At 38.7% G+C, this 27,496-nt stretch overlaps 1 protein-coding gene across 5 annotated transcripts; it reads left to right on the forward strand.

Moving 5' to 3' along the window:
* Positions 1-799: 799 nt before the first annotated feature.
* On the forward strand, positions 800-26,351 carry KYAT3 (kynurenine aminotransferase 3). 5 transcript variants are annotated; one of them, XM_050900772.1, is made up of 14 exons: positions 800-824; positions 5,355-5,455; positions 8,491-8,549; positions 9,811-9,955; positions 12,986-13,135; positions 14,359-14,445; positions 15,852-15,974; positions 16,065-16,185; positions 20,752-20,828; positions 21,732-21,821; positions 22,449-22,635; positions 23,645-23,718; positions 24,163-24,249; positions 25,640-26,351. In XM_050900772.1, exons 2-14 carry the CDS (start codon positions 5,357-5,359, stop codon positions 25,700-25,702), a joined length of 1,362 nt encoding a protein of 453 aa, XP_050756729.1. In that variant the 5' UTR covers positions 800-824; positions 5,355-5,356; the 3' UTR covers positions 25,703-26,351. The 5 variants fall into 5 exon arrangements, with proteins under 5 accessions (XP_050756729.1, XP_050756725.1, XP_050756726.1 ...); XM_050900768.1 differs by lacking the exon at positions 800-824 and adding an exon at positions 1,158-1,198; XM_050900769.1 differs by lacking the exon at positions 800-824 and adding an exon at positions 5,687-5,799 and having other exon boundaries at positions 5,394-5,455.
* The last annotated feature ends 1,145 nt before the right edge of the window (positions 26,352-27,496 follow it).

A 27,496-nucleotide genomic window follows, 5' to 3' on the forward strand; every position in this document is an offset into this window, starting at 1 on the left:
GCGCCAAATTTTATGTTGCTCAGGAGATGCTACGTACGTATGTGTGTGTAGCTCCGTATCAAGAAGTATTTTAGCATAGAGAGATCAGAAAAATCATAATTTACTTTCTGACAAAAAATCCACCAGAACTTGGAAATGGGGAGACATTTCTAAAACATTCAGCCAAGCTGCTGTGCTTTCCTTTGCGAGCAGACCTCTCATCTAGCAGCAGCCTTTCACCCGCATGGCGCATTGGCGAGACCTTTGCGCAGTGCCAGCTCAGTCGCCGGCCACGGTACAATGACCAACGTTGCGCTTTGGCGGATCACCTCCCCCTCAGGAGTGAGGCCCGACAGCCCGTGGCAGGGCGCGCTGCCTTCCCGCCGCGTTTTCCAGGCCGTACCCACTGAAGCCATCGCCTGCGCCCCGCTCCTCACTCCGCCGGCGGCTGTGCGGCACCTGCGAGGAGGCGCCCGCGGGAAACCCGCCCTGGACATCCCGCTCCCGCCCGCCCTCCCGCTCCGGATGCGGGGCAGGACTTCACCTATCTCGGGCCATGCAGCGTTACACTCTCTTCGGCCGCTCACGGCCCAGTCGGTGCCCTGCCCCAGGCGGGCGATGGAGGAAGGGCCCTCTCTGCCCCCCGGGGCCGCCATTTCCCTCAGGGCTCTCCCACCCCTTCCCCTGAGGCGCCGCGAGGGAGCGCCCGCGGGCGGGGGGGGGAGAGCGCCCCCCGCCCCCTCAGGGCGGCGGCGGGGCAGGCGGGCGCCTAGCTCCGCCCTGGCGGCTCCGTGCCTCCCTCCGCGGGCGGGAGCGCGGCGGCCGGTGGAGGCGGCGCCGGGGCGGTGAGTTGTGGCGGCGCGGGCTGGGGGCGGAGGCTCTGCCTTGAGGGCCTCTCTCTGCCGAGGGCCTGCGGGGGAAGCGGCCCCGGGGCGGGCTGGGCCTCGCCGGCCTCCAGCCTGAGCTGGGGTGGCGGGTGGCCGCGTCTGTTGGCTGTCAGAGCGGCCCGGAGCCAGTGCCGGGGGCCCGGTGAAGGCGGAGTGCTTGTGTGTAGGGGCGTCCCGTCGCCGGCCCCCTCCCCCCTGCTGAACGCGGGGCCTGTCGGTGAGGGCGGGGGCTTTGCTGGTGCCCGGCAGGTTCTGGCCTTCCGAGCATTGTGCTGCAAATGCGGAGTGCTTCAGGTTGAAAATACGCGTGGGTAGAGGGCGTCAGTGAAAGCGTAAGTGCGATACAAAGTGGCTAAGTGGCAAAGCTGCTATATGAGGGCAAAAAAGAAAAAAACCCACAACCTCATCCCTCTCCTCATTCCATATCGTAAAATTTATTTCTCCATGCTCAGTTTTTTCTGTTCCATGTAGATTATGGAAGAAGAAATGACAAAATGGTGACTACTATGACAAATCCTTCACATACAGCAGTTTTTAAGTTCAGTGCCCTTAATAAGAATATCCAACTTCCCTGAGTCCAGCAATTTTAGCAACAGTGTTCTTGGCTTGACATGTCAGTTATTACTTGTAGATAGTAGGAAAAAAAGGTTTGGAGAGGCCTCGGTAAGATGGCACCCTTTCTTTCTCTAAAGCTTTCATCCTCTAGACACATATGAAGAGACAGTCTTTCAAAGGCTTCACAAAGTTTGGCTGAGATGTAACATTTTCCAGGCTTGCACATCCAACAAATGTTAAACACAACACAAATATAACAGGGATTATATTTACATTATTGTGGTGGCTGATGGGCTTGCAGTGTTTCTAGTAACGTTTGTTGCTGAGACTGCACAGTAAAATGAGACTACTTGTTACATGGAAAAAATGCAGCAGCTTAAGGGGTCTGGCCATAAGTCTTTCAAGCTCAAAGGCATTGTTTTTACAGAGGTGATATAACTGAAGCTCAAAAATGAAGGGACAGCAGCATTGGGCCTTTAGTTTCAAAGGGAAAAAAAATCAGTTCATTACAAACATGTAACTTTTCATAAAATGCCAGTGGTACAGCAGCATCCAAGATCAAGGTACTGTATGACCAGGAGGCTGGGCAGCTGTGAAGGGAGCAGAAGAGCCGGCAACTCAGAGGTTGTATCTGTGCTGGAGTGGTTATACAGCACAGCATGAGCTCTAAATGATTGTTAGTACACAGATTTATTCATAGAGTTCCCATGACAAAGTCTGACTATATCTTCCAGTCTAGTTTTAGTCAACAAATCTGAGTTTAAACCAGATTAGCAACCAGATTAGCAACCAGAATGTGTCTTCCTCCCAGCCCCACTAAAAAACATTTACTGTGTTGACCTTTCTGGTAGCCTTCCTTGCTTCTCACTCCCCTAAAAAACCAGGAAGCTGCAGGAGTAGTCACTCGTTATCATTTTTTTCCCTAACATGTTAATTTTCCTGTTTTCTCTATGAGTATGCAACCCTGAATTCCAAGAGTACTGACCACAAGTTAAAGCATGAATGCTTCAGAGCACTGAAGATTAAATGGGATGAAAAATATTCCTAACTGTTAATTTCTGAGTTTAACAGACACGACTCTTGGCCAAAAAGCCAGTGCCTGGCTCCAAGATTGAAAAAAGAGACATTAATAAGACTAAGAAAGAAAAAATTAATACCTTGTCATTCCCCCACAAAGACCAGTGCATTTTCTGTGTTTGAAGAACTTTACAAATTTTTAAGGGAGTTGAAACAGGGTTTGCCGTACTTCTGTAGCTGCCTAGCACTGTGTAACTTTCCTGAGCTGGAAGAAACTTTCTGTCTTGATGAGGAAAACTTACCTTAGGACATTATAAAACATCTCATTGATGTCTTATACATACTTGGTCATTGCCAAAACACGTACAGAGGTAATAATTAAGCGTGCACTCATCCTAAAAGTAACAGTAAATAATTCTCTTGAGACTGTGATATGTATTAACATGTCATATACAATTAGAGTGGGAATGTGTGTGTTTGGAAAAAAAAAAAGAGTAGGTCTTGCTTTTTTTTTGAGATCAGTGTGGGAGAGTATCTGATTATATTAAGGAGGCCTTTGCCTTTACTTCCTAGAGTAGCTTAAATGGAAGTATTCAGTGTTGCAGAAGAGAGAAGAGGTATTTTTAGAAAGAAAAAAAACTCATAAAAGTATTTTATAGGAGGCTTTCCCATTTAATGACCAGTAGTCTTGTCTCTGGGTGCTCTTGAGTCTGAACAAATGCTGTTCAGCATTCGCTGGAAAAGTGTCACAGATTGAAGTGTAGTAGGACAAATGTTACATGCTAGTGCCTTGACTTTCCTTACTGAGGCTGTTCAGCAAAGTATTGTTTCCATTAAGTTCCTCATAAAGTTTTCACAATTTCTGCATTTCTGTGGTGTTAAAGGTGGGTATCCTTTTTTACTTCAGGTATTTCAGGTACTTGCAGAGATTGACCATGCCACAGTGATACAGGTCTGCTGTTCCTCATGCTATGTTGTGGTTTTATATGATTGCCTTGTGTCAAATAATGGCTTGTCAAATAGCACACTGTCTTGCAGTGCAGCATGGCACTAATGATAGAAATACTTACAACTGTTAATAATTTTTCTTACAAAATTTGCAAGGTAGTTTTGCATGTAAGGTTTGCAAGTTTTTTATTTCATTTTGCTACTCCTCAATACAAAATTAAAGAGGCAAAGATATGCATGTTTGTCCCTCTGCGCTAACTACTGCAAGAGTTCGCAGTGTGCTACAAGAGTAATCCTGCCTCCGGTCTGACCCTGGGAGAATAGCGCTATTGTTATAGTCACATTTTAAGATAGTATCAGTATGTTACATAAGTAGTTTTTGTAAGCATATACAGGGAGAGGAATAGAGGCCTTCACAATCTTTTTGATTTCACGTCGTTATTATCAAAGATTATGTCAAATATGCTAAGTGCTGTTATTAAAAGTAACTTAAAATGTATTTACAGGTCTTCTTAAACAGATATATTTCTTTTGTGTCTTTCAGAGTATCTGCTAACTAGTATCAGAGATTTAATTGCTGTTTGCTTTTGCTAGTCCTCAGGCCAGCGGAGTTGAGGAAATTGCCAGTGTTACTTCTTGTAAAGGAAGCGTCAATGAATTGTATACTTGCAGATTTTAAATGCAATGGGATTACGTGGGTATTATTGAGGGTCTAATTGAGTTAGCTACAACTCAGTACTGTGTGAGAAAGACTCTAATTTCAGAATTGAGACTGAGTTTGTAGCACTGGAATAAGGGAAAGGCAAAATCAACATACTTTTAAAACTTAACTCATTCAATGAAGCATCCTTAAAAGGGAGTATCGGTTGACCTTTTCTATTAGTTTACATTGGAAGTGTAAAGAACACTTTCTTGTTGGACTAAATCCATTCTTGATGAAAAAAATCATATTTTACTTTGATATTGAATTACCTTTTCTACTTCTATCTGCAAGGTTTGCATGGTATTGTTTTAACAGGCAACGGCATTCCTTTGTTTCTAATACAACTAGTACAATTTTTTCTTTTTTTTTGTTGTTGTTTTTTTTCCCCTTTTCAGGTAGCAAAGTCTGGAGGGGAAGAGTAAACTATGGAAAAGAAAGTTAATAATTATACAGCTGTGGCTACTGTGTTTCTGACGTAGGTCTATGGGTTACATGTTTTTCTCTTACAGATTCCAGTCATTTTGACAATGTCATCCAATATATATGTTTAAAAATACGTTCTGAAGTAGTTACCTGAAGTACCAGCTCTTACTTATTTTTTATAGTTATTGATTAACAGGACACATTTTCTCTAGTCAGTGAATGATCTGTTACTCCACACAGAACGTCCTTTCTAGCTGTCTGTTTTCTGCCATTGTAGATACTTGATGTTCGCCAAGTCACTGTGGCAAAACTTAGTATAGTTATATAAAGTGCGTAGGCCTGCCTCTCCAGTGTGACTGGTGATCTTAATTATCTCAGTTTCAGAATACCTGATTTGAAACACTTGGAAATGGAGACCAGTTTTAAAGCTGTGTGACTTTTTAAAAATTGGGCTCTTTTTCTATTCTGTCTAAATTGGCAATTGTAATAACAATTTTTATTACACAAACACATTTTCACAACAACTCTAACAGAGACTTTGAACCTTGAATTGCATTTAGTCTTAACTGTCATTCACGGAAAAGAAGATCAGTGCTGTCAAATAGAGGAAACCTTCCTTCTAGATGACATTCAGAAACATTTTGCAGCCCTGTCAGTTAAAAAGTTTCATCCTCTGTGCTTACAAATGTGATAAGGTAATAATTTACTAGAACTTATTTCAGTGAAACAAAATCACTGAAGGGAAGAGAAGAGGATCTTATCTTTTAAAATTGCTTAGTGATGTGTAGAAACTCATTCCTGCAATCTGTAAGTTTTTTTCAGGTCACTTATTTATTATGCAGGCATGCTTTTTGCTTCACGAAGCTTCTGTTGCCTTGGCATTAGAACATACCAACTCCAAACAGATTTGCTTTCCAGATCCATCAAACTTTCAGCCTCTGCAGTAAGTATTCCTTCAGCTTCACAGATAAAACTACTTTGTGCAATATTTTAGAGACACGCTAGTTTTGCAATGTTGCCAATATATATGCATTAGCTGTGTTTTCTTTATTTCTTGTTACATTGATCCAAATGTTTAATATCAAGAACAAAATAAGATATTTGAATCAGTCAAATATTTAACCACGCTAGCATAACAGAATTTGGTGATTATTGCTTTGTGTATCCTTTTCAGTCTTTGAAGTCACATCTAGCACATATCAGGCCAAAAGGATTGCCTAGTTGTTAGGGCACTAGAGCTTGAGATAAAGGAGACGGGTTCAATCCCAGCTTTATCACAGACTTTTGGTAAGACAATTAATTCCTTTGTATCTCAGTTTTCCTTTAATGAAATGAGAGTAGTGGTGCTTCTTGATGCTGCAATAACAAGGGGTATACAAGTACCTCAAACTTAATTTTGTACAGAATCTTCTCAATTTCCCAGCTTAACTGCTTATAAGATTGTGTAACTTCATTTTAAGTCTACCAGTTTTTTTGAGAGAAAACGGAGCTTTGCAACATGGTAGGTGGTTGGAAGTCACACATTGTCAGAACAGGCGTTCATCTAGTCAGCAACTTGGGTCAACCAAGGCACATGCCAGATCCTTCAAAACAGATGTTCAAACCATTATACTGGACAGTTGTAGCATGTTTTGCCCATCTGAGAAGTTTCTTTTAGCGTGCAAGCCACTTTGAAGGTCAGCTTTTGCCTGAGTCAGTTTTTCATATGCTGTAAGTATTTGTATTCTATTTAATGGAGTTGGATATTCTCACTAAGTGTGCTGAAATCTAATCCTGGTTTTTTTGAATTTCCTTAAGATCTTGGCTTCAGCTGTAGATTTTGACATTGAATTCCACAATTTAATTATGCACCATGTAAAAGTATTTGCTTCTATCATTATTTAACATATTGCCATTCAATCTAATCACAAGTTTCTTTGTATTAGGAAGAAAGATAAATATGAGCAGCACCTGACTTTCTATCAGGTGCTTTCCCTGACAGAAAGTGTTAGGGAAAGCAGGAGGTCAGAGTTAGATCTTGATGAGGACATACCTCTCCTGCTTAACACTGATCTTAAACTCATTGAAATCCTAGCCCTGTACCTAGAAACGGCTTGAAGATTATCAAGTGATGACAAAACTGGGCTAGAAGAAAAAAGAGTCTTAAGAATTCTCATGACCTTCTGCAAGAAAGAATGCTACTTAAGGTGTCATTTTAAAATGTCAGTTAATTGGTTGGCTTTCTCAAAGTAATAAGATGGACCTGAACCCCACTGTAAGCTGAATCTGTGAAAACCTGAAAACTAATGCAGCTCCAGCTATTTGTTTTAAAACTAATTTCAAGGCACAATTAAAAATAAATAGGAAGACTTGAATCGTTAAATATTTAAACTTAAAATAGTATGAGAGCTGTAAGGCTTATTTTACTGGTCAATACATTTTTAGCTAGGAAACGCTGGTCAATGGAACAAATTTATCCATGGCAGCATACAGAATTCTCATTATTAACTGGAAAGATTCAAGGTGAGACTTATTATTCCTTGTAGTACGAGAAGTAGTCTAGCATGTGAAAAAAGATGTGGGGGGGGCTCAGTCTAAGTAGTACCTGTGTTATGTGTATTTATGTAGTACAGCCAAACATTAATCATATTTGCCAAGACCTACACTGTAAAATTGGATTCATCTTCTAAACCATATGTGTGTTTGTAAATAGATGCAGTAGAGATTACCTAGTCAGAACTTCATCTTAACTCCCTCTTGTTCTGCGTCAAGAAGTACAGCTTCACCTGTCTAGTTATCTTAATGGTTTTCTTCCTGAGGACAAATAGAAGGTGTCTTGTGCTTGATTCCTCTGGTGTTTGTGTCTCATAGATGAGGTCAGAATCAGATCTGTAGAGAAGACATATAAGCAGAGAAGTATCTGTTTAATTTAATAGCTTCCCATTCTTCAAATCATTATGTATATGGTAGCTTCATTACTGTAAAAAAGGTTGAATGCAAACATGTGCCTGCCTAATATTTCTAGTATAAGTCATTCCCATTGATTCAAAGTTGAAACTTGGAGTGTAATGGTAACGCAGACAATTTCTTCTCAGAGTATGGTAGCTAGAGTATGGTTTTTGAATCTTTCAGACAATAACAATAGCTAGCAGTGGTAAAATCAGTAGTCTGACCCAAAGAAACAGAAGTGTCTGGAGTACTGAGGGACTATGTAATTCCTATGTAATTTTTTTCCAGTATCAAGCTGATTTACAAAGAAATGGGCTTGCACTTTTTTTGTTTGCACATAGAAATAAATCTTTTTCCCTAACTTTGTTTTCTCTTTTTAGCTTAAAAATAACACAACTATCAGTAAGTTTTTCTCTACCTTTATAGAGCGTACTCATTGAAAGTCTATTCTAAAGCAGTTTTCCAAGACCTTAATTGAAGGTCTGAATATACAGCAAAAACATGTTCTAATGTGGTTTTGCTGTGCTGTAAGTAAATACTTCAGAGTTTTAAAAGTCTGAATGAAAATAGGAAATGTCTTTGCTATTTTCCTCTTACCCATCAATTTAAAAAATAAAATTACGTCAAAAATGCACGCTTTCCAAACTGGATTGAGCAGGAATTGGGCTAGAAATAACAGTCTTTAAGTTGTTAGTGTATCATAGAAAAGAAAAAGAATGTATGTACCCTATTTTTTTCTTTTTAGGTCATCTTTTAAAGCTGTTGAGCTAAATTATGCCCGTGCTCCATCCTTGCTGAAAGTTCAGTGGCTTTAGATAATGATGAATGAGAATTTAGGACATTTTTGTGTATTTTCTTGTTAGTCTGAATTCAAGCTATTATAGAAGCTTTAATGAAAGAACATGTCTATAATTTTGTGTAACTACTGAATTCAGCTGGCAATGGTATATTTGAGAAAGCATGAAGGAGGGTTTGTCATGCAGAATCCAACAATATAGTACTTTGTCTTTGTTAACAAAACCCCTCTGTCTGTATATTTTGATCTTGCAGACAATGGCCTTCAGACACAAAAACACAAGGCGAATTGAAGGCCTTGATAGCAATGTGTGGTAAGTAAAAGGAAAATATCTGCAAATTTCAGAAAATGTCTTTGGCTGATACATTTTCTTTCCAAATCGATAATTATTGCCAATAAGAAGGTACATAGCACTTGCTATCTCTGCTGAAATATATTTGGCACCTGCTTAGAAGCAGTGAACCAAATTCTGTTAAAGGTTTGAATTAATTGTTATTATTGAGCTTTAAATATTAGGCTTGGGCTTCTCTTCATCTAGTAAAGCACATAAGACGAGTATAACTCTTGGGCATGGTAGCATAGCTGACTTTCAAATTTAAATGTTAATTTTGTTGAGTAATGTATTTCAATTGCACTTGATTTGTGTTTACCAAATGAATCAGATTTCTTTTTAAAGCCATTATACTTGTCTTTATAATTTAGCTCATTATTTTTAATACTTTTTTCTAGGTATTAAATTGATCTTAAAGCAATATTGCCATCACTGGTAAATATGGGATTTTGTTAGTTGGTGAAAACACTGTTTTGGGCTTACATTAGTTGTATGTATATATGTGTATATATATACACAAGGTGTTTTGGTCATCCAGCCTCAAACTAATTTTTAGCAATTTGTATTCATTTTTGACAGAACTGTGATGCTATGTGGGTTTTTTTGGTTTTGTTTGGTGTTTTTGTGTGTGTTTGTTTTTTTTTTTTAAATCTTGTTAACATTTAGGTAGGGAGGAAAGGGTAAAATGCAAAGCTTACCTGTGAAGGGAGGAAAAAAAAATTGTTCAAGAATCCTAATGTTCATATCTGGCAGGCTACTAGGAACAGTTAATGAACAGCCTGAAACAGTCTGTTGCCTAAAGTTACAAAAAAAAAATTTATAGCACTCTGAGGTGACTGGATAGTTTAAATGACACCTTCACTTGACAGAATCTAGCCTTTAAATCATTTAATGTGCCTGTTCTAATTAGGTCTACTTCATTTTGCAAAGAGGGTAGCGTTCCATTTCTGCCCATATCCAGAGTTACTGTGTGTTTGTGCATGGGCACATCTGAGCACAGTTCTGCTGGCAGAAAAGTTACTCTGTGGATGCAGAAAGTCAACCTTGTATTGGGTTCCCTCTGACTCCTGTGGCTACTTACCATTGTCCTAGCCCCCACCTTACCATGTGAGCACTCTACTTAAACCTGTTTCCACTGCTGTGAATTTGGCAAAGTGAAATACTTTTTTTTGCCTTTTAATGCTAATGAAGAAAAAGATAGTTTTATCTGGTATGTTACCTTTAAGATGTTTTTTCCCTTTAGGGTTGAATTTACAAAGGTGGCAGCAGACCCCTCAATTGTTAATCTTGGTCAAGGCCTTCCTGATATATCCCCTCCCAGCTATGTTAAAGAAGAGCTGGCAAAGGCAGCAGCAGTTGACAGACTGAACCAGTACACACGAGGCTTTGTAAGTACTGGGGAACTTGAGGACCCAAGTTCAGTGGAGAACATGCCACAGGGGGAAAAAAAAATTGACTTTGCTTTAAATTGATTTTATCTGTAGGTGATACTGTTATGTCCCAAATTAAGTTGATCTAGTAGCCTTATCTGTTACTAATGAACATCCTCTGTGCAGGCTTCTTCAAGGCAGAATCCTTCAGCAAGAGCAAAATGGTGGAGCACATCTGGGATTGATTTGAAGAGTCGATTCACAGTTTAAAGAGTGTAAATTATACATTTACCTCTGATTTTGGTCAGTGTAAACATGGATCAGATAGGATAATGGTAGAATGAGAAAGAAATACTTGATACCACTTGAGACAGCGCCTCTAGGATCAAGAAAAGATTCACCCGTAACATTTAGTAGATTTCAGTGGAGATTAGGGAGTGATGAAAATGGTAAGTTTTTGTCCCTGGAGGATAGCCGCTACCCATTCTGTAAGTTGGCTTGTAGAGTTTATGTCTTGAGCTGGGTGTAAGTGTGTGGCATTTATCATTGTCCAAGGCAGGATATTCAAGTGGACTATTACTGTTTTAGTATGACGACTTCCTTGTTTGGTTTGCCTTTCTTTTATTTTGTGGTAAAGATAAACCATATTGCCCAGTTGAGAATCATGTGTCAGGATTGCTACAAGACCCTAAGGAGTCTACCTAATATTTTTCTAGGTGACCATGTTATACAACAGTGATAGAAAAACATTGTATAGGCTGGTAGGCCAGCAATTGTGTTGGTATTTGTGGCATCATTGTGTATATATTCCAACATAACTTTTTGCCTGTTCTCTGAGAATCTGCATGCATTAGAACTGATGGGGAGCAGCAGTGGCCAGCAGCTCCCTAAAAGACAAGCTATCACAGCGAGCGGGGTGGAGGCCTCACCAGCCAGGGCCCAGTCCCACAGTACCTGAGCAAGGCAGGCCCGGAGATGGTGGCTGAGGTCAGCCCAGATCACCAGGCAAGCTTGTGGTGGTGAGGCGGGCCTGAGGTCCAGCCGGGAAGTCAGTCCACAGGTCAGGCCCGGCAATGCAAACCATGGTTAGACATAACCCAGTGATCACTGGGCAGGTCCAGGGTGACAACAGCAGGTCTAGGGTGAAGCCACAAAATTGGTCTACAGGTAGGGGCCAGGTTCAACAGGGTCTATGGCCAGGTACAGGCATGGCTGTAACTGAATTGCAGACCAGCAACCCTACTGCATTGCACTTAAATGGAGCCCCTGGACGAGGGGCACAGCCCTGAGTAGAGGCCCCAGGTGAGGCTGGTCAGGGCCCTTGAGGCCTATTAGGGCATTGAGGGCCCTGGCAAGACCAGAAAGAAAAAAAAAAATCCCCTGTGACTGTAGTCTCATTCCATCCTTCTGGGTCATTTTGTTTAATCACATTTAGCTGTGTGCAAAGAGTCTCTGCAAGTATAGAGATAGATAGATAGAGAGAGAGATACATAAAACTCTCTCTCTCTCTAAACTTGAAAGTATAAAGCAATTATTTTGTGTCGGACACACATAAAAGATGGCTGGGATTTAGTGAACTTCTGGGCTCAGCATTAGCATGTTCATCATCCACGGTAAGGTACCTGAAAAGTCTTTATTCACCAGGCAGACAAGGTTTTAGAGGAGCCTTGGCACAGGGGGAAAGGTCACAGAGAGAATGGGCTACAGTCTACCTTCTGACAAATATTCACAGACTGATTCTCTAAAAGAATTTGCAAATCAAGCATAAATACAATTTTCCCAATGCATGCAATTACTCAGTATTTACTTCTGTCACTTTGTTCTTTATTTCCAAATAGTTTGATAATTCCCATGATAATTATGAATGTTTGCAGATATGTTATACTGTAGATAGTAATTAAAGAGGGATTTTTACCAATATTCCCATCTTCAGCCTTTGCACTTCCTCTGCAAACTTCTGCACTTCTAAGGTTTTTGAGCACAAGTATTTGTGGTAGCAAATATGGGAGGGACGAGTATGAACGATGCACAGCCATCTGATAATTGAGACGACGTCTCAGCTGGCTGCGGCGCTTGGATCTCTCATTGACTGTAGGGCTATGGCCTGTAGAGTGGCCTAACGTGACTTGGGTGGTGCAGCATTCCTGTGTAGCTGACACACTCATGGCAAGAAATGGCTGTCATTTGAATCAACAATGACTTGTAAGCCTTAATTTATGGTAATGTTTTTGTTTACAGAAAGGTTCATGATTTTATGCTTTGTGTGTAGAGGTACAACATTCAATATTTTAGAGAAGGATTTTTCTTACATAGGTGCATTTTCTCAAAGAGCTGTTTTCTATTTCTACCAAGTATCCAAAAAGAAAAAAGATTTTCACAACAGGAAACCTTTAGTCTTCCTGAGTAAACAGAATTGTGCCTTCTTATTTCCATATTGTATATGATCTTTGTTGCATGTTTGTTTTCTTGTTCTTTGCACATTTTGAGAAAAGGACATTAACTGCCATGTCCCTGTCACCTAGGGAAGGGTGCTGGTCCTCTGAGATTTGGGATATGACTATATGAATGATCATTCTGATCACAAGTGCTGTTTATCAGCAGTACATAAACAGATTCCCCTTGCACCAAATAATTTTTAGTTGAAAGATAAGGAAGGAAACAGAAGGAGCTTCAGATGGAAATATGGGCAGTGGGAAAGAGACTCTAAAGGAGGTGAGGATGAATTGGTGTCAGGGTATTCCCTTCTCTCCTTCTGTCTCTTGCCCTAGCTCTCCTGTCGCTACCTGGACCTATCCTGAGATGTGATAATAAGATAGAAATTAGAAAGCATCAGATATTCGTATCTACTAGGAAATTCTTTTTGTATGAATTGAAACCACTTTTCTTCCCTAACGTGCTACCTGTTAACAGCCATTAACACTGAGGGCTCATCTCGTATTTTTCTATTTCAAAAAGTATTATTTTGACATATGTGGAAAAAACCTCAAACATAGGCGTTGTACATTGTCAGGAACACACCAATCGGTTGCATTTGTTTGCTTTGAACAGGGACATCCGTCGCTGGTGAAAGCCTTGTCTCAAGTGTACGAGAGAGTTTGTGGAAGAAAGATTGATCCTCTCACAGATATCCTGGTGACCGTGGGAGCTTATGGATCTCTCTTTAGTACAATACAGGCATTAATCGAAGAGGGAGATGAAGTAAGTTTTTATTTGAAATATTCACGTATACTCACTGAAATGAGAATTTGCATGGTTTTTATTTGTCCACTTTTAAATGTAAGTTAATGTTGGGGCTTCTTTCTGATCTCCATTAATTTGATTTGTTACAGTTGCACATCTGACTGACAGTTTCAGAAGCTGTGATCAGGAGACTATCCTTTGGATGTCTTCCTATCATTCACCAACTTACAAACCCCTTTCATACTTATGGTACCTGTAGCAGGTTTTTTATCAGTATAACTGGTATGACACAATACACACTGATTTTTTATTTGAGAAAACTTGTGGGCTGTTGTCTGCAACAGAAGACTAAGGGTGGCACAAAGTATTGTTGGTGTTTGAATAACCACTGTGTATCAAGTTCTGTTTTGGACCATTGCATGGTAGCAGCATAGGTAGCAGAAAAGTCCTTTAAAGCAAGGATCGTTAGTTTACTGTACTAGCTGTGGATGTCTGCCTTTTTGACAATGATATTAAAAGTCATTTTGGGGGGATGTTTGTATCTGTAGTGGACAAGAACTTTTTGTGTTGCCATGCATTTTGCTTTCAATGTTTTGTTGGTTTCGCTTGTATAATGTATTCTCATCTGTATCTTTTCTTCCTTTTCTGTTGCTCTGATATTCATTTCTCTCTTTTTGTAAGAGTTCTCTGCTATTAGCCTTTGGGGTTTTTTGTTTTCCTATTATCTAGCTTCTATGTAATTTTCCTTGAATTTGTTCTCTTTTTCTACGTGAAACTTTTCTTCTGATAAAATCTGAGGACTTAAGCCATTCTTCTGAGATTTCTAGATACTTGGAAATCCTGGAATTTCATGGAGAGGATTTCCATGTGTGTGTCCGACACAGGGCAGCTGTGCTGTGGTTCAACAGTTTACTGTTGCTATCTCCCATCTTTGCATCTTTGCCTTGCACCTTCAAATCTGTGTGCAGGACCCAAACTTTCCTAATATTATATCTTAGTAGTTGTAATGTGTAACTATAGAAGAACAGCCTCTGTGTGTTGTCAAAAATGAGTAGTGCTTATCATACTTAGACTGAGGGCATTGTTATATGATGCTCTAAAAGGAGGAATATTCTGCAATGTTAGATCAGGATGGAGTGCCAGAAACATTATCAAGTTATACCACTAAAGTAAATCTGGAAATATGATGGTATCATGCATGGTAAATTCTCTGTTTCTGATACTGATGATTGTAATTTCAGGTAATAATAATAGAGCCATTTTATGACTGCTATGAACCAATGGTAAAGATGGCGGGTGCAAAGCCTGTTTTTATCCCACTGAGATATGTGAGTAGCTTTTTAAAAATTATTTGTCATATAAAGTTTCTCATCCATACTCAATACAGTTTGATGAACACCTTCTAGGCGATGCTTCTCTGTATAGTTTTCAAAATATCCTATTATATAAAAATGAGATAGATTGCTATAGTGTAAGTCTGAGACAATGATAATCCAAAGCAGATAGAATATTTTATTAGTGTTGGAGAAGGTGGGACAATGTTTCTCATTTAATTTGTGCATTCTGAAAGCTGATCAAAATTCCTTTTTTGGATGTCATCAGAGAATGTTTTCAGTGCAAATAAGGGAAGGAGGATCACATATCAGTGCAATTTCTGTATCTGCTGGTTTTCAAAAGATTTGTTTTCTGATCCCTTCAGCAACTCCTACAATGACAGAATGTAATTTCTTTTCCACAATCTGCTTACTAAATAAGGAGCGCTCATGCAGTAGACATATTTGCTATACATATGAGAATTACTGTTTCCTTTATTGGTAAAAAGGAGTAATTTTGGTATGGGTTAATTTTCAAATTGGTACTGCTGGCCTTATGCTGGCAGCTTGCAAGGATTGTTCTGGATGCAAAGTGTTGATCCTGTTACCATCGCCTTGGGTGACTGGCAACCTTGCATGGGGAGGGCTGAGGGGCTCTTTAAGGCAGGACTGTTGCATGAACACCACGATATCAGAACAACACAGAATGACAAAACCTCCAGGACTGCAGTGGGAGTAGGTGAGACACTTCCTCTGGGTGCCCTCCTTCTAGGGATGTTTTGAATGATGGGGTCCCTCCAAGTATTTTCTGTTTCACACCCTTGTTTTTGGTCTGGCCCTCTCCCAGTAATGTGCAGGTGTCAGAAAGTTAGTGTGGCATGCTCTTTGTTCTCTGTAGCAACTGGCCCAAACTTCTGTTGTCCTTGTGTAATACCACAGCAACTCCAGAGCCGCAGTGGTGCAGATTTTTAACTGTTTGGCCGTTTTCATATGGACAAGGAGGAGGAAAAGACCTTGAATCTCTCCAGTGGTGATCAGTCTTTCCAGCCAAGCATGCACACACTTGTTCTAGTGTCTGGGAAGGCCATAAACTCTGCTGTCATGTGACTGGGCTTCCTGCATTACACACTGTTATAATCAGCACATGTGTAACTAGATACTGGAAACCAGTTCCTGCGGAGGCTTTAAGACAGACAGTGTCCAGGAGAGGACAGCCACTGTCATAATAATTTACCTTGCTCTTAGCCTCCCTGCCTGTTCCTAGAAGTGCCTTCTCCCAGGCGAGCAGGACAGATTGGATAGGTTGTCAAGTATGGTTATGAAAGTGTCTGAGAGTGATAAGTTGGGCATCTCTGTTTAGTCTGTAACATGTTGTATTCAAGTAATGCATAAATTTATTGGTTTGTTTTTTTTTTTTTTAGAAAAATGATGGAAACCCTGCATCTAGTGCTGATTGGGTCTTAGATCCTGCTGAACTTGCAAATAAATTTAATTCCAAAACAAAAGCAATTATTCTGAATACCCCACTCAACCCTATAGGCAAGGTAAGAGTCCTGCTTTAACACTACTGTAATTTTAGAGTATGCCTTAAATACTATGATTAATGCATTGTCTCTTACTTTCTTGTATCCCAGGTGTTTACCAGAGAAGAGCTCCAAGTAATAGCTGATCTCTGTATTAAACATGATACCCTGTGCATCAGCGATGAGGTGTATGAATGGCTGGTATATAAAGGAAATAAACACATTAAAATAGGTACTGATTTTTTGTGGCATCTTAGAATTGGTCGTGGAATGATGTTGTAAATGTGCCTCTTGGAGATAATGGTTGCTAGAAGGAGCTCAAACTTCAAGCTTTGACTATTTTACAATGTTTAGACTCTGAGGAGAGCCCCTCCCTTTTCTGAAAAATATTTTAAAGAATAATTTCCAAACAGAATTTCCAAAAGCTCTTAAGCGACTTTAGAGCAGATATCCATAGAAACCAGTGGGACTGATGCTTATAAATCAGTTATGATCATTCGAATATCCCATCCTTATTCAGTTACTTTGTTGGCCATGACAAGTATAACTGCTGTTCATGTATGTATATTGGACTGTGCTTTGCTGAAGAACTAATAGAAGGAACAGGGATTAAAACTTCGTTCTCAAAGCATTGTAGAGGTAATCAATGAGGGAAATGCATAATGAGGAACACAATTATTTTTGTTCCACTACTTATAAAAAGAAAAAAAAAGTATAAAGGTTAGTGTGGAGACAATGCTTGAACACTGTCCCTCCAAAGTGCAGGGACAGTGTTAAATAATGGACATTGAATTCAATGAAGTGAGTCGCTGCATGGGCAGTGTGAAAGCATGCTAAAGTCTTCAGGCAGTATTGCTACAGGGGTAAAGCACCATTGCAAGAACAAACCAGAAAACCAAATATGACGTTATGTCCCTGTCCCTCTTGTTTTACTTCTTGATCCAAGTTTCACTGAAGTTAGCGGAATCACTCCCACTGTCTCAGAACAAGTGAATTTAGTGCAGGTGTCCTGGTTTCGGCTGGGCTAGAGTTAATTCTCTTCTTAGTAGCTGGTACAGTGCTGTGTTTTGGATTTAGTGTGAGAATAATGTTGATAACATGCTGATGTTTTAGTTGTTGCTAAGTAGCGCTTATCCTAAGCCAAGGACTTTTCAGTTTCCCATGCTCTGCCAGCAAGCAGGTGTACAAGAAGCTGGGAGGGAGCATGGCCAGGACAGCTGACCCGAACTAGCCAAAGGGGTATTCCATACCCTAGAACGTCATGCCCAGTATATAAACCGGGGGGGAGCTGGCCGGGAGGGGCGGATCGCTGCTCAGGCATCGGTCAGCAGGTGGTGAGCATTGTGCATCACTGGGTTGGTTTTTTTTTTTTCCCTTCTCCCCCCTTCTTTTTTTGTTATATTCCTTTTCATTACTATTATTATTATATTTCATTATTATTATTGTTAGTATTATATTTTGCTTTAGTTATTAAACCATTCTTATCTCAACCCACGAGTTTTACCTTCTTTCCCGATTCTCTTCCCCATCCTGCTGGGAGCGGGGCGGGGAGTGAGGGAGCTGCCTCATGGTGTTTAGCTGCTGGCTGGGGTTAAACCATGACAGCAGGTTACTGAATTCCTTCTCCAGTCCTATAATGCTACAGCTAAGCATTTATGTAAAAGTTTCTAGTGTGGTGGTCTTGGTTTGCATCTGCTGATGTATTTGAGCTGGCTAAAGTCCAAAACTTCCTCCTTATATGTACAGACGTTTTGTTTCTGATGGTAGCATCTTGCATGAACTATCTGTTATGATGTACTTATTGTCATAATGAAGGCATGTTTCAGTGGTGTGCGAGAGACATCTAGTTGAGATTAAACAATGAAATCAAGAAACATAAATATAACTTAGACATGAAAAAGCTTAGCTTTTTTCCTGGCTTTACCACTGGTTGAATGCTGAATAACTTTGCTTCTATGCTTCATTTCCATATATGTAGAGTGGCAATAAAAGAAACTTTCCATTAGTGGGGGCTACATTGTTGTAAAAACTGAATCTTATAAATAATAAAAAGGAAATTATATCTAAATGACCTTGCAATACTTATTAGCTCAGCTACACAGTTGTTGATCATACAGCTGCAGTACACTGATTATATTGACAATGCATAGGCTATGAGTCTGTTTTGAAAGTCATGGCTGTTGTGGTGCCTTGATAGTGATAGCTTCTCGAAGACCTTCAGACAGGGAAGAAGGGGAACATTTTGGGTACATTCATGTGACAGTAATCTGAGTCAGTGCATCCTAACCACCGTAACTGATCATGTGTGGCTTATCATGTCCCAATTGCAAAGTAAAATGAGTTAAAGTAAAGCTTTCTTCATGGGTTTAGCAGGTGGTTCATGAAAATAGCCGTCAACAGAACCAAAATCTCTGTGGGTGGTGTAAGGTAATCCATTTTCCTTTGCAATCGCAGCAGGTCCGAACACTCATGTTGTCAGTTACACTTTGTCTTAGTGGACAGGTGGTGAATTCTCAAGACACAGTAATTCTATTGTTTGTTAGTATCAGTATTGTCATTTTAATGCTTCAAAACATTTCCAGTTGAACAAAAGGCAGCCTGTAGTTTAGCATAAAATGTAAAAATACTGTGGTAATGATAATGCAAGTTAAAGCCTGGACAGTTAGTCAGCTAGGTTTAGGTACATATTCTCTAACAGATCCCGTGGTATCACCTTTAACTTTAGTGTTAAAATGACTATAAAACCTTCAGGGTAACACTGTAAACAATAACATTATTTCAGTAAAAGAAACAAGATCTGCTCTTTTTAACTTAAGTTTCTTAGATTTTTTTTTTAAATCTACAAAAGATAATACAAGAAAAAAATGAATGTGTTATTTCACTATTTTAAAACTGTTGTGTTTCCATATTAACCTCTACATATTCCATCAAATACAGTGGCACTTTGTGAGAGATGCAAAATGGATATTGCATCAATTTACAGGGTCTGATGGTGGTTCCTTAATACAATTTAACAGGGGTTGCTAGCCACAGATCATAAAATTGGTACAGTCTTTGTGCTGTCACTGAAGCAGTTTTCTGTAGTGTAGACCACTTCATCATGTTTCTCATCATTATCTGACTTCCGTAAAACCATGGACCTCCTCTAAGTAATGACTAGGGTTGCACTGGCAGATTTAGAGATTGCATCTTATAACTGAGGATTCTGAACAAACCTCTCAACAAGCTGAGTGCCATCCCAGGTAACAGGTTTATTATATGTGTTAGTTTGCACTTCATTAGTTTTTAAATTGTAGTCAGACTTGGTTATGGTGTCATATAATGATGTTGCCACGGAGGAATTTCCCTGTCTTTCCCAACTTGCTGCTTGTAAAAGCAATGGAGCTGCTTCTTCCCCTGTGCCCTTTTGCTGCTGCTATTGTTTGAAATGCTGTTACATTCCGTCTCCAAGGTTGAATTCCTATGACTATGTGACAAAACAGTCTCGCTAGAGGGCATTAGGTTTGAAATTCAATTCTTTTTGCAGTCTGTGAGAGCTAGTTTGGTTGCCTTTAGGAAGTGATGTATACTCTTGACCTAGCTAGCTAGAAGATGCATCTGTTCAAACTGCCTTTTTGTTTTCAAGGTCAGAGAGCAGTTGAGTGAATATGGGTGGGCTAATAGGAATATGAGTTTCTTTCCTGCTGTTTTGTTTTTCTTCTTGGCAAGTGTGCTCAAAAAAATACAATACATGTTTTCAAATAACTGCAACGACTTATACCGTATCTAATGCAGATAAATACTGCAAAAACTTCCTTATTAAATTCAGTGGTTTCATTTGGAAAATCTTTGTTCGTTGGTCTCCCTAGAGAGGGGATTTAACAATTGACAGATTCATTGGTAGTGGTTCTAGTGTACAAATGAGGTGGAGCTGGATGTTGTTGACCACTGCAATTGCAGTAGTGGTATGACCTTGTCTAACTTTGTGTCTCATAGTTATGTGTATCTTGATTTATCTGTTTCTGTTGAAAATGAGTTAAGTTAAAGAGTCCAAATAGAACTCCCTTGAAGCAGTGTACAGAAAAAAATTTGCAAACTGCAGGAAGAGACCTTTGCTTTGTCATCTCCTTGGAAAGGAAACAAAGGATTTTGGTCTACCAGATATAAATACAGAGACAGAGCTAGGCCTCCATGTGACCCTTAATCCTTGCAGACATTCTTAGCTAGCTGCTATTGTCAGTCAGTCCCAGGCCTGTTCAAATTCTATAACAAAACATAATTTATTTACTCTGCTAGTTTTCTGATTCTTGTGGTGTTTGCTTCCGGGTTAGAAGTCTTAGTAATTCTTTTCTTTTTCTGATGTCTTGAGACAGCCAGGGACACTGAACTGGGCAATTCTATTAAAATGACTTGCAGTGCCTGAGTTAATGTTGTATATGGTGCTATTATCAGGCATCAGAAATAATGCTGTCTTGAGATGAATGGGTAGCCACTTCTTAGATCGTATCTTTCTTATGAATAATTATGCATTTTAGCTGAGGATAACTAACATCTAGTTTTCACAAACTGTGCCTCTCATTTTCTGCCTGTTCTTTCTCCTTTCATTAATCCTTTCCTTCTTTTCATGCCAAAAAGCATTGGCCCATATATCCTTTCTCATTTGTTACAATTGCTATAATTTTAGAAGATTCTTATTGCTTGCTTAATATGCTGCAATGATATATCAACATATAGCTCTGAGCTAGGGGCAGTACAGTTTTTCTAACTACATGGAATATGTGAGTGCACCTGTACCCAATTAATTTTATTTTATATACAGCTACGTTGCCAGGTATGTGGGAAAGAACAATAACTATAGGAAGTGCTGGAAAAACATATAGTGTAACTGGCTGGAAGGTAAGAAGAATCAATATAAAAGAGTTCAGTTATATAAATAACAAAATGCATTTATTACACTAAAGAAGACTCTGTTTTTATGACCTATCTTTTGAAAGCTTCTGGCAAATCTCTGTGTCTCCAAAACATGAAGATAGCATTCAGTTGGAGCAATTACCTATCTTGAACACCCATGTTTTGATTCTCTTCTTGTTTCTCGATTAATAAGCTCTTGTAAGAAAACAATACTAAAAAAATAAACACAGTATGATTTGTTCAAAACCAGTCAAGATTCTTGGAGAAAACATGGATATTATCTTATTTTTAACTTTCCAGTTTTATGGTGATATTTTCAGATTGTGATAATGGTATGTTTTGGAATGGCTTACATTTCTGTAAAATATTTGATGATAATATTTTGCTTGACTTTAAAATACATATCAGAAAGTAAACAAAAATATTTAACCATTTGGCAACTAAATTCTTTCTTCTTCATCACCTGTGTTCAAACTGAACTATGACATATATGGTTCGGTAGTGAGCTTTTGTTTTATGCTCAAACCACCTTTGACACAGGAGCTTATGAGATGGAAAGATTCTAAAACAATTAGGAATAACATTCCTAATAAATGCTCTGTTTGATTTCTAACCGTTGTTATATGAAGAGTTGAAAGTTTGCTCGGTACCCTATGAGAGAGAGGGATAAGTGAAACTATAACTGTTGTCTCAAATCTAGAATTTTTTTAGTGGCATCATTCAGCAAACTTTGTGTAAACCAGCTCTTTTCTTAATTCTTTATCAAAACAAATTCACTACCAATTCTTAAAATAGAAAAACTTGAGACATTAGCTAATTTTAATTCTTTGTTAATTTTTAGTAACACCACTGCTGTAAGTATAACATATGCATGCTTTCTTCCCTTAGCTTGGTTGGTCTATTGGCCCCCAGAACCTGATTAAGCATTTGCAAGTTGTTCACCAAAATACACTGTACACTTGCCCAACTCCATTACAGGTAGGTACCAATGGGGCAGAGGAGGTTATTTTCTGGCGTAGCAAAACTGTAGGCCTTACTGTAATAAAACAGTAATCACAAAAATGAATTTTTAGTTGTCAAAATATGAATACTGGGGTGCAAGAAAGGAGACAAATTTGATCAGCTCACTACGCATTTTAAAAAAAAAAAAAGGTCTTGCAGATTCTTTCTTCTTTCACCTACAAACTGCTTCTTGCATAAAACATGACAATCTTAGTGGTTTCCTAGCAAATACAAATAAAAGTTGTTGCAATGAGGTTTTGTTTTACTGAGCATTATCTCTGTCTACTAGTTTCTAGTATTCTATGATACATTATTATCAATAATTTAAACTCAGCTTCAATTCAGATTGTAAACCCTTGTGTCAAGGACTGTGACTTCTGTATATGATTAGTGCCTAGCAAATGATTGGGTGCTTTGGGTGTTGCCACAGCACAAAGTAACAAATTACACACTTGGACGTAATTTATGTAATTTGTATATGCTGATTTGCTTAATAAGGGCCAGAATCGAAGAGGAATCCACGTGATTTCAGTAGGAAGTGTGCAAGTGTCTGTGGGTTTACTGAGTGTCCATGAGTACTTTGAACATTGATTATGTTTCCAGGAGGCTTTGGCACAAGCATTTTGGATAGACTATAAACGCATGGATGACCCAGACTGCTATTTTTACTCACTGTCTCGAGAGCTGGAAAGCAAGCGTGATCGGATGGCTCAGCTACTTCAAGAAGCTGGACTAAAGCCTGTCATTCCAGATGGAGGATACTTTATGATCGTTGATGTTTCTACATTAAGTTAGTATAAAGTTTATTAAAAAGGGTGTGGAAAGCAAATATTATAGTTAATCTGAAAATGTAACTTTCATTTTAAACTCTATTCTCATGTTTGCATAATGTTGTCAGAAGTACTAACTGGGACTGAAATTTTCTGTTTGACCTTAGCCTGGGAGGTAGATTTTATAAACTTTAGCAAAGCCTTTGTTTGTGATCCTAACTACTGTCCGTGTTCTGCAAAGCTTTGGCAAGGTTTTAGGGAGGATAAAGGAGGTGGATAAAATTTCTGTTTTCAAAAGGTCTATGATTATGAAGAAGTTTGAGAGCCAAGCACCTGGCTTAATATCCTGAGTTCGTACCATTTGTACTTTCCCCTTTCTGTTTTTTGTTTGTTTGTTTTTCTTATTCTGAAGTCATACCCTGAAGGCTCTTTGAGGTGTTCTGATTTCTAAACACTGTAAATGCTACCAAAATTTACAAAACGTTTTGGAAATTCAGGTTATGGTAACTTTGGAGGAAGAATTCCCACAGGGGAACATTTTCTAGTTCCACATTTTTCACTAACTGGTCCTAATGGCACTTGTCATTCACACAGAAATGTTTAAACACAGCTGGACCTCGCAGTGCTACCATGTGTCAGAAAGTTTTAGATACCCCAGTTTCACAGATGAGAAAACTGCAGTTGCAGTGATTATTGCTGTCCATGCAATAAATACGCTCTTCAGTACCCTCCACAGTCCTGACCCCTCAAAAACCCAGACTTGAGGACTTCTTGGAGTGCTGCATGGCTTTCTTCCAAGCTACATGTGTGAATTTGCTTTGAATGGAAAGCAAGTGCTCAGGTCAGAACAGAAAGGTTCAATCTGTTGGCCTATTTTAATTGTTATAGTATAATTTTTAAATTATATTTTAAAATAAAAGCATACATCTTTATTCTTAAGTATTAACTATAATAAAGTGCTGTTAATGAATGCCTTCCCAATGGAGTCTAGGAAATCTTACATGTTTGTTTTAAATTTAATTTTTTTAGATGTGGATCTCTCTGATGTAGATGAGAAACAACCTTATGATTATAAATTTGTCAAATGGATGATAACATCTAAGGTAAGGTGTCTTAATCATACTCTAATTTTAGAAATGCTTTTCGATTGAAAGCAAGAGCAGTGCAACCATACTTATTAAATAATGTAGTAGACATATTCTATTCAAAATATTATTTGGTGTTTATAGTAACTGCTGATAATGATGTGGCTAAAATATTGCTAAATATGCTGAAAAGGTACCCTGTAGGTTTGTGTTACAGCCCAGGACTTTTCTTTCAGCATGCTTAAATGCTAGTTGTACAAAAGTACCTTTGAAATGTTTTGCCTAAGAAAAGTAATTTGAATTTAGTTAAGCCTAGCTAATGCATACAAAACGGAACCTTGTATTTCCCTCACATGTTGGGAGGGAGAGTTCTAGAAATGGAATAGTAAAATCATCATGCTTAAAACAGATTTTTTTAATACATATTTAAAATAAGCAAATAATATTTGTTTTATGTTTCAGAAGCTGTCAGCAATTCCTCTTTCAGCGTTCTGTGGTCGTGAGACAAAAAGGCAGTTTGAAAAATACATACGTTTTTGCTTCATTAAGGTAAATTTGTGTCCAGGGAAGACTTAAGACTCCTAAAAATCAATGCACTACAGAAATCTGCAAGAGACTGATTGTTACATTTTGCCCAGGATCTCCTGGGCAAACAGACAGCTTGGTGTAAAATTCAGCACAAAGTAGCTTCAGCTGTCTTTCTGCTGAGGGACTTTAAACCGTAAATGTGAGTGGCATGGCTAAGAAGGGCAACTGGCAGAAAGCAACTGGGTGGGTAGGCCTTTTTTAGCTTACTCTAACATTCTTGACCAGTGGTGACAGTGAAAATGAATGACACAGGTACGGTATCAATTAAGGTGAATTCTGTAATCCAGAGCAGAGAATAATTGTATAGCAGAGTGGTATACCCCATGCCCATTCAGTTTCCAACAACAAAAACGGTGAAGAGGTCACCTTCAAGTTTAGCTCACTTGCCTGAAAATACATAGGGTTTCACATGAGCTCCAAATTACAAAAGAAAACAAAGACACAGGAAGTTATCTTACATGTTTTTTGTGAATTGGCTGACTTTTGCCATTTTGTGAGCATGTCCTTTTCACATGTTGTTCTTCCTCCTGTTGAATCTGTTCTTAAAAAGACTGAAAGACTTTGGGGACAGGTACATAAGCTTTGATAAGCCCACAGCCCTGAGATGTTTCCTGATTGTTCTGTAACAAGAGTCAGCATAATGGAACATGTGCAACTCCTTAACTGCTCTAGTGTAAAGATCGGAGCCTTAGCTTGAACCAGTAATGAAGGGGAGTTTCTGCTTGTGTTACTTAGTTCTTTTGATGAGGTATAAAGACTGTGATAGAAACTGAGCCAGTAACAACCCGGATGAAACTTGCTGGCTGTAGATGTGGCTTGCCCAGGATGAACAGCACTAATGATGTCAAGTTAAAGACTACTTGTATGACTCACCAGGTTGTAGCCAAGCCACACAACTGGCCAGTGGATAGATTACCCATACTTAGAGGGATTATGTTTAAGTAGTTCACAGCATAACGTGGTTGCATGGAGATTTAAAAATCCCAACTGTACACATAACGATTAGGAAACTATGCTAGCATGTCTCCAATATAGACCTGCGAAGTACATCACTGCATAAATGCTAAGCATTTATATAAGTAGTATTGTTTTCGTTAAATTTGGTAGTATGAATGCTGAGAAAATATGTTATCTTTTTAAATATACCTAATAAATATTTGCAAGGAATCAGCATCGAATTCTTTGTGTAGTCTAGATTTGTAGTTATAACTGTTAATGAAAAACTGACTGACAGATATTTACAGGATGCAAGTGAAACTGCCAAATATTGATTTGCGATGATGTACATGAATGCTACTCTCTTTTCAAGAACTCCATACTTGCAGTAATAGTGATATTCCTTTTTTTGCAGAAAGACAGCACACTAGATGCAGCTGAAGTGATCCTGAAGAACTGGAATAAACAGACAGCCTGATTTTTCTTATTAGCTCTTCCATCCGGTGTAATTATCTAATAGTAGGGGGTTTTATTGCAAATTTAAGAACAAATTACTTAATACAGTACAGAATTAATATGACACTGTAAATAACTTTGTGCTGCCACCTGATGAGGAGTTAAAACAATGATTTACTGAAATACGTGTAATGCAACTCAGAGGTTATTTTCAGTCTTTCCAAAATCATTTACTTTTTTCCTAAAAAAAAAATAGGAGATTCACTTCTTTTACTGAAAGACAAAAATTCGTAGGACTCTGTGTAAAATAGATAATACAGGTATTTTAAAACTTACAAGAAAAACGTAGGAAGTGTTTTTGGTATGAGATAGTATATGAACTAGGGGTGAGACTTAAACATTGTGGCTTGTGAACCCCAATAGCCTGCAGTGGAGGTAAATTAAGATATGCCTCATATTAGATAATTGCGGTGACTTTCTACATACATACCTACCTACCCTGTCCATGCAGAAATTGCATCAGTTTAAAGTGATTGAGTTAAATCAATAAAGTGTTTATACTATAGGCAAGATTGAAAAGTGCTAAGTTGCATAATTACTATTTTATTTTCCCATAATAGTCATGTGTGCTGTTCTGAAAGTATTCAGTCCTCAATAAAATTATAAAAGTGGCATCTAGAATAGGAATTCTATTTACTCATGTCTACCTATTTATTTATTTATTACATGGATGAATCTACAAAGCAAAATAGAAGACTTTGCTTTAGAGGCTCCTTCACAGTCAGACGTACAGCAACATAATTAACCCTGCCATCCTTTTTCTTACCATGTTCACAACACTGGTAACTTCACACCAAACTTATTTCAAACTCTTTAGATCTAGGGGGACCATAGAGATGGGCCTAATACTGTGCTATGGAGCTCAACTAACTTTGTTTGAAGCTCAGTTGATAAAGAACTGTTTCAAAAGAGATCAGTATGGAGAATTCCTTTCTAGTTGCCTCCTATTTCAGTTCTCTCTGCAATCTTTTCATCTGTGGATGGGTTTCCCACTAGCAGAAGCAATCCAGGTAGGTAACCTTTTAAGGCTGTGTGTTATGTTCTCCGTGTTGTTTCTATATCCTTCCCACAGGCCTTACGGTGGACAGCCTGAACAAATTCAATAACTAGTTTTGCAAATATTTTACTCATTCTGTAATCACATAGCTGGAATCTTAACTGAATTCCATCACACTGTGACCATGGCCAGGACCTAAAAAAAGTATAGAAACTGGACTGTGAGAACAGCTGCTAGGCTTTTTCATTAGTAGTTCTTGGTCTTGGGCTTTTGGGAGTCCAGTAGCTGGGACTTCTGTAGTCTTTGTAGCTGTCTTGCACTGCCATTGCCTGAATCTCACCAGAAGGTGGTTGGCTGGTATTTTTAAGGTGGTGTGTAGTCTTCCTGTAGAAAAACCAGTTTAGTAATTAAAATGACTTAACTGAAATTTCAGCATGAATTTCATATGGAAATTCCTACATTAAATTCCAGGAGGAACTATTTTTTTAGGATACCAAATTTCTGTGAAATCTACACTATTTTGCAAGGAGTTTAAAACCTGTTTATGTAAGTTGCTCTGGGGAGCTGTGCTGTTGCAGGAACTAAGAGGGCAGTGCAACAGTCTATTGAACTGCATGATAATTTGGGAAAGGAAAATGTAAGATAGTCTGCCGCTTTCATTGAAAGGTAAATTTTTATAAAATTAAGCAAATTTGTCTAGCATAAATACATGGTAAAAACATAGGCTTCTATGAAATGTTTGTATGATTATGTGAATCA

Source organism: Gymnogyps californianus, chromosome 8 (assembly GCF_018139145.2).
Source record: "Gymnogyps californianus isolate 813 chromosome 8, ASM1813914v2, whole genome shotgun sequence".
Lineage (NCBI taxonomy): Eukaryota > Metazoa > Chordata > Aves > Accipitriformes > Cathartidae > Gymnogyps > Gymnogyps californianus.